The sequence below is a fragment of the Cyprinus carpio genome, chromosome B4, assembly GCF_018340385.1.
Source record: "Cyprinus carpio isolate SPL01 chromosome B4, ASM1834038v1, whole genome shotgun sequence".
NCBI classification, from domain to species: domain Eukaryota; kingdom Metazoa; phylum Chordata; class Actinopteri; order Cypriniformes; family Cyprinidae; genus Cyprinus; species Cyprinus carpio.
This window is the reverse complement of record NC_056600.1, coordinates 12655859-12667672: the sequence shown is the minus strand read 5'-3', so window position 1 is coordinate 12667672 and position 11814 is coordinate 12655859. Positions and strand designations below refer to the sequence as shown.

At 38.6% G+C, this 11814-nt stretch overlaps 1 protein-coding gene across 2 annotated transcripts; it reads left to right on the top strand.

Annotated features, from left to right (window-relative positions):
• Positions 1-4305: 4305 nt before the first annotated feature.
• On the top strand, positions 4306-10721 carry kera (keratocan). Of its 2 annotated transcripts, none has more exons than XM_019093538.2 (3): positions 4306-4319; positions 7988-8862; positions 9349-10721. In XM_019093538.2, the coding sequence occupies exons 1-3, from the start codon at positions 4312-4314 to the stop codon at positions 9510-9512; spliced, it is 1047 nt and encodes a 348-aa protein (XP_018949083.2). In that variant the 5' UTR covers positions 4306-4311; the 3' UTR covers positions 9513-10721. The 2 variants fall into 2 exon arrangements, with proteins under 2 accessions (XP_018949083.2, XP_042577926.1); XM_042721992.1 differs by lacking the exon at positions 4306-4319 and adding an exon at positions 6607-6759.
• Positions 10722-11814: the final 1093 nt, after the last annotated feature.

Sequence of the window (11814 nt, the reverse complement as noted above, 5' to 3'; positions counted from 1 at the left end):
CTCTCCATTTTATCATCAACATTCTCTGAAGCATCATCACATCATCTTCAGTAGATATTAGAAGTCATGAAGTGTTATGATTCATGAACATAAGGGCATCAATCTTTACTACACTGAAAGTAAACCCCAGATAGTTCCCTTTACACACAGGCGAACTACTCCACTACTCCTCTACTACTGTTTTATTATTTTTGTCTCGGTTGATGATCTTCCAGCTTGACTCATGTGGATTTCCATTTCTCAGTCCTGCTGTCTGGGATGGAAAGAAACTTGTGGTATGAATCTGTTCTCCATCTTCCTTTTTTCTGGCCTCTCAGCCAGACTTATGGATGGACAAAGGTCTATGAGTTTTGCTCTGTTTGAAGCAGAGCCATGGTGACAGAACTGTTTCCTGTAGGAAACGTGTTCTCTTGATGTCTCTATCTGAAGTACAGGCTATGGATATAAATATAGTAATTGTAAGATGAAAAGGCTTTTATATGGAAGAGCTCGTCTAAGGTGTTATTTTTATGGTGCATCCAATGGTGGTGCAATGTAAGAAACTTTATACTGCTGCCAAAGGTAAGAACATATCAAAACATCTTGTAATAATTGTGATTTAGTAAGGATTATTAAAGTAGTTTTAACAATAAATTCCAGTTTGCAATTAAATTTCCAAACTTTCAAACTATGTACTGAATTTGACAACAAACTAGATGAAATATGCAGTTGTGTGGAATAAAAAGTCCATGGCCAGCTACATCTGCATTGTTGACACTGTCCTTTTACTATATGTTCTTGTCATTTGATGTAGCCCTACAAGCAAAAACCACAAAAAGATTTACTTAAGTGTTAAACAAGTACAATTCAGCAATGGAGAACTTACTTCCTGTTACTTACAAGAGCCACTCTAGTTCTAGTTCGACACTATTTTTAATTCAACTATTGGCCTCATGGCATAGCAAAGCATTCACTGCCTGCACATTTCAGAAGCTCAGTGGCTTGGCGGATGCAGAAGGTCATCCGGGTTCGCCTACTGTATCATGAATACTGAGCAGTCTGACATCCTTCCCATTTGGAATACTGTTTTTGCATACCGTGTAGCTGGGTTGTTCGCATATTCAGATGCAGAGCCAGTATTTGAGTTATCTGTAAACATTCATTCCCTTCCTCAGCTCGGAACATACCTTGGATGAATCATAAAATAGCCCAACATTTGGTCCGTTCTTTCCCTTTACCTCTTCCAACCATCTACTCCTATCTCTATCCCAAACCACACCTTTATGTCAGGCACGTCAAAAGTTGCATTTAACGTAACTACAGATCTTTCTGCACAAGTCTGAGCTAGCACTAAAAATGAGTGTTTTATTTAAAACAGTAGAGTTGCAGGCAGACAACCCAGCATTCCAGAGGAATGGAGGGTCTGGGGTGACCATGTGATAGTTATACAGCGAGACACTGTGGGAGATCTTTTGTCCATGTGTTAAAAACAGATGATGGATGGGCAGTTCTGGCTTTTTGTTTGAAATATCTTTACCACTTTATAGCAGCCTGGGCATTTAAGTTCACCACAAGCTGATTTTGCAGGACCGAACACACATACGCAAAAAAAACATTTGATGTTGATGACCAGATGCTGATGATGAAATGCAGTTTTTTGTCTCCTCACCCACAGTCTTTCGAAACCCTTTTGGTTTATTCTGTGGAGCACAAAAGGAGTTCATTTGTAGTATTGCATAGCATGAGAAGTCGTGGCCTAATGGTTAGAGAGTTTGACCCCTAACCCTGAGGTTGTGGGTTTGAGTCTCAGGCTGGCAATACCATGACTGAGGTGCCCTTGAGCAACCCCCAACTGCTCCCCGGGTGCCGCAGCATAAATGGCTGCCCACTGCTCTAGGTGTGTGTTCACGGTGTGTGTGTGTGTGTGTTCACTGCTGTGTGTGTGCACTTTGGATCGGTTAAATCCAAGTGGGCAGAGCACAAAATCTGAGTATGGGTCACCATACTTGGCTGTATGTCACGTCACTTTAAGTCACTTTTAAGAAATCAAAGCTTATGAGTTTCTGGAGCTTGGCATACCCTGCTCTTTTCACATCATTGCATGGATGATGGCAGGGTCTTAGAAAAATACATTGATTGTTGACTGGATAGAGGCAGATATGAATGTGAGCTTGCAGTTGATTGTAAGGAAGAGGCAGGGTTGGAGAAGTCCGACAGAGAGAAGTCTTTTTGGAAGTTTTTTGGAAGACTAAGTTATGACATTTTTTTATTTAATATCACAAGATAAACATATGGTGACTTTCCATTTCTTTGTTTTGTGTTTCATGCAACAAAGTCAGTCATCTGAAACAACATTATGAATTTTTTATTTTCAAATGTCTTATTCCATAACCTAACCTAACCTAAGTGCATTGCTAGGACACTTTAATGTTACTGTGACAAAAGTGAATGTTGCCATGTCATATGTTTTGTGTGAGTGTGCTTGTCAGCTGTGCAACTGAGGTCTTGCTAGAAAACCACAGTCTGTTATTCAGAGTCTACTAGAAACCGGAGAGACTTAGTGGGGAAAGAGAGCATTGTGATGTTTCTTAGCTCATCCTCCTACAGTACAGCTGATCTCTTTAGAGAGAAGACACAAGAGTTTTCTGTTGTTGTTTAGAATAGGACCGTTGTGCTGAACTGTCATGCTATGTGAAAACACATAAAAGTCTTGCAAAGGTTCCCTGAGGGGATAAAATCTGTTTATTTGATACACGTGATATTGTCAGATCATTATAAACTTGATTTGTGTGGCTCGGCACAGAGAAATGTTGAGATTTTTTTCTTTGAAGTCGACATAAAATGGAAATTTACCATATCTATCTAAATGCATCTTAATGGTTTAATTTAAAAATGTCATAATTTGTCATGTTTCAGTGAAATGACAGACTTTTCTCAGATTTCTCCAAACTTTTAGTCTGCCAAAACCCCCCAAAATTTTACAATTGACTGGAAGCTCTCATTCAGATCTGGCACCAAGCAGATCTGCCACTCCAATCAACATTTATGGGTGAAAATTCTGTCATTATTTACATGCATGCATCGTGGTACTTTCATAAACATGTGTTGACTGACATGGAAGAGAAGAAATTGTTGAATAAAGCAGTTATTTTTGTTTTCTTTGTGTGCAAAAAGTATTCTCGCAGCTTCATAAAATCACGATTGAACCACTGATGGACTATTTTAACAATGTCCTTACTACCTTTTTGGGCCTTGATCGAGTCAGTTGTGTTGTTGTCTATGCAGGGTCAGAAAGCTCTCAGATTTCAGCAAAAATATCTTAAATTGTGTTCCGAAGATGAATGAAGGTCTTACGGGTTTGGAACGATATGAGGGGGGAGTAATTAATGACAGAATTTTCATTTTCTGGTGAACTATCCCTTTAAGAACAGACATCATGAATCCTCTTTTATTCCAGACAATAGCATCCTTTCAAAAGGATAAAGATTTGCTCCTTTTCAGTTGTGCAATGGGACTTTAATCAGTGTCCTACCCAAATCAAAGACCTTCTATATCCCACTTTCCTCTTCTACATCTTGAAATGTCTACAACAGGATCCAGATGTTGAAACAGATGTTGCCTGGTTACTACCCACTGCCTGTTCATTCATTGTGAAGCTATGTGCAACTTAAGGAGAGAGGGACCTGCTGGGATATGGTAAGAGTGCAGGATTAACTCTCTAACATCACTGTACCTTTCACCAGTTTTTGCATTCCAGCTTAATTCTACCTTTCACGGGTTGGGACGAGTCTCCATCAGTGCAAAAGGACAGCCAGATGATGTTACCTGAGGGGCGGCCTAGTTTAACAGGGTGTAAAAGTTCCCTCAAAGTCATGAAGGATGGAGATGAGATATGTCCATCAAAAAGAAAGAGTTAAATGTCTCGAAGCCACCTGCAACTGTTTGGAGGGTGTCATATTTGCCAGTGGCCCCCACTGCACAAAGAAAAGAGTAAGAAAGTAGAGAAAAAAGTGCTGTGCTAGCAATAAGTAACCAATGCATGCTTGCAAAAAGACAACTCCACACGTATCTTTCAAACTTCTACACACCCCCTTTCAAGCTCACCAGCTGATGTCAAAGGTTTGGCCTTGGGGAAATTACACTACCAACAATAGTAATCTAATAAGGCTGCTTCTGATGCATGTCCGGGCCAGAAAGAAAGTGGGAGAAACTGCAGACTGGACTCAAACTGGAGAGGAGAGTAGGCGGACCAAGAGATTGACTGTAACCCCAAAACCAGAACCAGACACTTCGCCTCGCTCTTCCGATCTCTCTTCCGATTCTATGATTGAGATGAGCAGGTAATATTTTTCATTTCTTAGTACTTTATGTGGTGGTGATGCAATAAGGAAGTGGGTGGTGGGTGTGGGGTTCATTGTTTTTCAGTAGTTGAGTATTGAGATATTTTAAACGCCACTTCCTTGCATTTTCCATGTACTTTCTAATTTTCTGCTGCATGTCTTTGTATAGGATAATGAATTTTGTATTTTAATTGTAATTGGAAAAAAATATATTGAATCATAACAGCTAGCAACAGGATCATGAACTTGAAATGTATGTATTACGTATGCACTGGCATCTAGTTAATAACTTGTGTGATACAACATAAAAGTGGCAAAAAGTAAGTGTTAGACATTCCCCATAATAGCACCATATTATTTTTGAAATACCATGGTATAGATCAAAATACTATGGTATGACCAAATCACCCCTGTTCCATGGTACCAGGACAGTTTGATTTTAAAGGAAAGTCTTGGATTTTGCTTGTGTAAGCAGCGGCGGAGGTGTGTTTTAATGTGCAATTAAATATTTCAACTTTAATTAGTTTATCTTTTTGTAAAGCTAGCATTTATAGATGCTCTAAATGCAAATTCTACTGATGATAGAACTAATGCAGCTTTTTGATGTTGGCTAAAACAGTTAGACGATACAGAACATTTCATTCGAGGTTTCTGTTCGAACATGTTTCTTAGAAGCACAAAGATGTGAAATTGGACAGTGGACATTTGGACGGCACACTGGCCACAGAGCCAGAGTCAAATGTGGAACTGTGTGTAATTAACATAACTGCCTGAAACACAATGCTCCAAACAGGAAATTAAACCTCTTTGAGAGCATGTGTTTTCTTTTAGGTGATGCAAAATACTTGTGTTGACAATGCTGTCATTTCTCAGTCATAGTTTTTTCCTCCCATCTATGATGGATTTTATCCTTGTTGCCTTTCATTTTGATGATCAACTTCTGTTCTTTTCCATTCAAAGATGCTGGTATATTAAGTATTTTGCTATTAAATTTATTAATTGACTACAAAGACCTTGCATTCAAATATTATTTACCAGTCTCAGAGTTCAAAAAGTTTAGATGACTAGTGAGGTTTCATGCAGATACCCTCAAATACATAACAGTTAGCATTAGCACTTAGCAGTTTGGACTGTTTTGATCATGACCAATAGATGTGACTATTTAATCCCTGACTTGCTGCTTGCTTGCTTGCTGCAAATTAGGACAGTCCACCTACCTTAAGACTGGGTGACTAGAAAATCCAGTCTAAAACCTGTAAGACATGTCTAGTCTCACATGTGCAGACATTAGAAAAGCTGGCACCAGCTATGATCTGGGGCTGTTGTCGCAGAGTAGTCATAGACACAATAGGGTGACAAGGTTTAGTCTTGTGTGATCTTGGTCTCAGAGACTTATAGAGTAGCAAGTATTTAATATTTTCCCCTATTGACACTATTAGATGTATATAAATATTGCATAGTTTGTCCGCATGTATTGAAGCCATCACTGTAATAAACAGATATCCAAGATACAGAGTATTTTAATAAGGTTAAACCTTGCTGCCCTGAAAATGACCTCTTGTCATGTTCTGTATTTTGGAGCCTAATGCTCTTAGTTGCAGATTTAGTGTTGTAGAGCTTGACACAGACGTATTCCGCGTTTAGAGCTCTTTTCAGTTCCTGTGAATAATAGGTTTTGAATCCTGTAATTGGATTAGGTTGGAGTTTGTACGCTCTGCCCTTTAGACCACTGGTTCTAACGTAGAGCTGCACCATCCTTGACACGAGATGCTGGATAATAGACTGGATAACTAATGGTGGTAGATTTCGACTGGAGGAGCCCATTACAGGGCATTACAATGACAGAGTAAGTAGTTGTTGTTGTCAGCGGAATTGAGAGCAAGTAATGACACAACCAGATCAATGCTTGGCAGTCAAACATAGACATCAAATGTCAAATCATATTCAAATCAGCCTCTAAATCCAGACTAGTGTTCCCGTGTGGACAGAAATTTCCGCACATGAATTTTGTCAACTGTAAACATTAAATAATAAACGTGCAGACTTTTCTCATTACTCATTTTGCAACTGTAAGCATCTCCAAAAATAAAGCAGATCAGTTGTCATTTACCAGACAAGATAAGAGGAAATGCATAGATAGATGAAGAAAAGGATGAAGCATGGTACATAGGCCTGTATTAGCCTAATTATAACTGGGCCAAGGCCCATGTCTTCTTTTGACCAACACGCTGGTTTAAGCATTGTCAATCCCCACAGGATTATGACTCTTGATCTCAAGAGGCTATGATTGGCTAAGGCTGTGTCCAGTGTGTCCGTCTGTGAAGGGATCATGAGATGCCATTGACACTACAAATAGGGGCAGGAAAGGGCAAAGTAGCTCAGTTTGAGGCATCTGTACCCACAGCAAGAGATACAGTAACAGAGCCCCAAGAAGTCAAAGGTAAGACTCTAGCATTTGTGCAATGGTAATGTGCAGTTGAATTTTTTTTTTTTTTTTTTTTTTGGGGCAAAGATAGTGCCCACTTCTTCCATACCAATAGGAAGCCTCCAGAACTGCAAGCTGTGAGCTTTGTATTTAATTTATCTTGCAGAAGTGCACAGTGATGAGAATTCATTTAAAGCACTAAAGTTTTAGCTGTTTTTTGATGCATTTATCCACATAACTGGTTCTGCAAAGTCAGTATGGAAGTCATGATTTAAAAGGCTTTTCTTACTTTGAGAGATCTTAACAGGTGAAGCTGGTTCCACCTGATCTGATCACTAGGTATCCAGGGCTTCCCTTTGATCCCCTCTGGTTTAGTCTGAGACTGCTGCCCACAGAAAATGGACTCCAGTCATCTACTTGGAGCTCAGGGCCAAAAATTTAAACCAGATGAGACATTATTTCTTGCATACTCACTTGACAAAGCTCAAACTTGCATTTGACAGATAGGAATTTTTATGTATGAAGGTGTCCCTATTGTAACATGATGGACAGGTCTTGTTAAAAACCATGCAGTGTTCAACCCGATTTCACAGTAGTTTATACATATTTTACAAGGTGGCTAATTTGTATGAATTTGAATGACCTGACTCGCACAAATTCATACATTTTATGAAAAATTTTACATATTTTACAAGGTGCACAATTTGTAGAAACTTGTACAAATGACCACTCCTAACCCCACCTCTAAACCTATCCCTCACAGTGGGGTCGTACGAAATCATACGAATTAGCCACCTCATAAAATAGGTATGAATTGGTCATGAGATAGCATTGCTATGTTTGCTATATCTTGTTGTATTCAGAAATAGAACATATCTGAACCCTTATGTTTGCCAGAGTCCAAGAGGTAACTTCTGAATGGAGATGAGTAGCACTGTGCCACGCTAAAGTCAATGAAGGTTGACCTGACAGCATATTCTGAGTTTAAGAGCATTACTACTTAGAAGATGAAGACACAGGGAAAGATAATCTTAACTGGAGGGTGTTCCTAATTTTTTGTCAATGAGTTTATCCACTTAGAGATAACCTGAGGTAATGTAGGGTGGATCTATGGATATTCTTAGTATAGGGGACAAACATTGTTCCAGGCCCTGTGACAACTCTTTATCTCTAAGAGTTATATGGTTTCAATATTGTTAACAGCTGTTTTTGTTTCTTCTTCTCTGTTTCTATCATTTTTCAGGTTAAAGCTAACCATGGAGTGGCTCATGGTTGCATTTGTAGCCCTACTTCTGGCCGGTCAAGTCAGCTCTGAAGAAATTCCATATGAGCACCTTATGTCTCAGATCCAGGCATGTCCTAAAGAGTGCCACTGCACTCCAAGTTTCCCTAATGCTGTTTACTGTGACAATAAGGGTCTCAAACGCATACCTGTCATCCCTCCCTACACATGGTACCTGTACCTCCAGAACAATCTGATTGATGTCCTGTCAGCTAACGCTCTGCACAATGCCACACAACTAAGGTGGATCAATCTGAACCATAACAAAATCACAAGTGAAGGCCTGGAGGCAGATGCTCTAAAGGGTATGTCTAACCTTGTACACCTCTACATGGAAGACAATTTGCTTTCTTCCATTCCATCTCCTCTGCCTGCCAAATTAGAGCAGTTACGGCTCTCCCGAAACAAAATCTCAAAGATCCCACCCGGTGTATTCTCTGGAATGGACCATCTCACCTTGCTGGATCTGCAAAGCAACAAGCTACAGGATGATGCAGTAACTGAGGTCAGTCTGAAAGGCCTCAGCAACTTGATCCAGATCAATTTAGCAAAGAATCAACTAAATACCATGCCCCTTGGCCTACCACCCACAACCACACAGATCTTTCTGGACAACAACAACATTGAAAAGATTCCGGCTGAATACTTCAAGGGTCTTCCCAAATTGGTGTCTCTCAGACTCAACCGCAATAAGCTGGCTAATGGAGGTATCCCAAAAAATGTGTTTAATCTATCCAGCATCCTGGATCTACAGCTTTCTCACAACCAGCTCACAGAGATACCCGTTATCTCTTCTGGACTGGAGCACCTGCATCTGGATCACAATAAGATCAAGAGTAAGTTCAAGATCAAAGTTCTGAACATGCACTATTGTGCATGTTGACTTCCTTTGTATTTTTGGCGAAATCCATTGGTAATTAGTTGAAGACGGGCCCAAAACTATCTCTGTTTATACTGTTGCCCGTATGGTTACGTTATTGTTCTATCCAAAGCATATGACTTAATTTCTACCATTAAATAAGCAATATAGTCCATTTTAGTCAATATAAGTTTCCTTAAGAAGCACCTTTCATAAGCAAAACACCACGTTATTGTAATAAGTTATTGACTGACTGGGCAGCAAAGAAGCTGTCTGAAGGCTCTGGTTAACTTAATTTTTGTGTGTTCTGCTCCATCTTGCATGCAGCTGTGTCCGGATCCTCCTGATAAGAAAAATTATTGTACGCAGAATGTGCGAAGTATACTTTGGACTTTAAACTTTGTATGCACGTCTATGACTTTATCAGTAAGATGTGTATTTTTTTTCTCTTTAATTTCCATAGGTGTGAATAGCTCTGACATCTGTCCACCTGGTGCACTCGATGACTACCTTGATGATAAAGGTCCACGTCTCCGTTACCTTCGCCTTGATGGTAATGAGATCAAACCACCTATTCCACGAGAGCTGATGATGTGTTTCCGTCTCCTCAGGGCTATTGTCATATAAAGATGCCACGCCATCTAGATACTCCTGTCCATTTCATTTACCAGACCTGAAAATGTATGGAAACTAAAACACTTGAAAAGGGTCCAAAAAAGGACTATCTATTTGCAAAGTCAGAAAATAAATATAAAAAAATTTACACTGCTGAAAAGACTAGTTAAGACTAGAATGAATTTCAATGCGGGTCCAGTTTCACTTATGCTGGTCTAGTTCTGGACTAGCTAGTGAAACTAATCTGATAAAGCTTTTGACCAAGAAAGCCCTGCTAAATAAGCTAGTTAAAAATCGCTGGTGGGGATTCCAGTATCCAAAATATAACATTTAGTCGGTCTCCTATTTTGGTATTTTCAGCAGGATAGAAATCCACAAGACTGGTTCACATATGCATTTATAGATGGTTTCTCATGTCTATATTATAAAACCACTGTGCCTTTCTTAATTTCATACATATGAAAAACTAGCAGGCCTGATTTGTGGGAAACACCATTATCTGTTAAATGTTCTGTATAATGAAGAGAGCTCCAAAACAATTTCCTAATTTGCAAGTAATGTAATTTCCCCATGCTGTGCAGAAGGAAAAAAAAACAAATCCATCTCAGTAGGTGTAGCTTTACCCAAAAGCTTACCTCACCACACCATTCTGGAGTGCTTTTGGACAGAAGAGTTGTGGTCTGATTATGGATCCAAATGTTTGGTAGTGAACTGAGTACATAGGGTGGTTTGTTTGACTTTATTGAATGCATGGTTACTCTTAGTAACAACAGTACCAAGAGAAGATTAACTTCCAATTGTTTATTGCCTCTGTTATAGCGTTTGACATGTACTGACATGTAATATACATATATATTTTTAAAGTAAGTTTATTTCTACTTTTTAATATCTCTTTACATCTTTGTACAATCAATGTTCAATCAATATCTAGTGTGACATTAATATTGAGAGAAGCAGCCATTTTAGGTGAGAAAGATGTACTGAGACCTACTGTTGACAACGGTACTACCAGTGAACCTTCTAGACTGATTTTAAAATGTATTTTTCTCTAGAGTATAAAAATAATGTGAATATTCTTTTTCAACACACAAATGTGATTATTATTATTCATGTTTTCATTTACCACTTCAAACTGTGAGAACCATTAGGATTTTCAGAGGGAAAACATAAAATGAGATTAACTTTTGTTTGGTGTTCTTGATTAAACTGGTTTCAATTGTCTCTGCATTGTCTCTGATTCAATTGTCAAAGTTGAGTAGCCAAGCAGGTAACCTCTTTATAAAGGAATTTCTATAAATCCACAAGCAATTTATTCTTCTACAATAATGTAACTTGTGGTTAGACTTGTGATTTATTTTAATTACCACTCAGTTGTAGCTTTTTCTAAACATTCGGTTCCAGCAAAAGCAATTCCTGTCTATTAAGGCGGTTTGTTTAAGATTTTCAGATGTATTGCAAAACTTCTCATGAGAATGTGGTGTATGAGAAATATTGTCAGCACATCTTTATGGTCCAAGAGCTTTGTGGTTACAAAAAACTTTTAAAACAAAACAGTATGCAACTGAAGACTCTAGAACATTTTCTTTTAAATATTTATACACATCTGACGAAGAGAAAGAGCAACAGTGAGTGTACAGTACCTGGGTATCAGTTGAAACAAAAGCTTCATTTATTCTGCAATGCCTGATGCATATATTTTTGGTTGCATCAGTTATGCTGACTTTAAACATGACTGACTGTGTTACATTAAGTCCTCCACCACACAGTGCAGGGCTGTGCAGTTTAAATTGATTGTGCAAGTAAATGGATTTCCTTGGCACTATCCAGTGGGTTTGCATGGATATTGATGCACTGTATGGTCCAGCTAAGGAACTTTCTGGTGCATTTTGGTGTCCCTTAAAGCTCAACTATATAATATACGTTGTAAATAATTTATTAATAATTAAATAAATAGCTGCATATTACATTTAATAAAAGATGGCAGATAGTAACACATAAAAGAGATATGTTTGCACACCCATAACTGTCACATATAATCAAATGAAGTGAGATTAGTGGTCAGTAAAACCGCCAGGGACATGTAAACATGTCAGTGAGACTGAAACAAAATGCAGTATGTTTCAGATGTTATTTAAAAATCTGAATTGCTTGACAGTCCCAGTCCTTAACAGACTAATGCTGGATTTTTATTTCATGCGACTCAGCAGCAGAAATATGATTACTGAGTCGCAGAGAAAGAGAATTAGTATGGAAATATAGACTGAGGCATGTAAAAACATCCTGCCGAACATGAAGCGGGCACTTGTACGGCACT

Bases quoted from the DNA above. Each gene is read 5' to 3' on its own strand.
- kera (XM_019093538.2), top strand. The intron at 8,863-9,348 runs GTAAGTTCAAGA...TAATTTCCATAG, and splicing joins GGATCACAATAAGATCAAGA to GTGTGAATAGCTCTGACATC.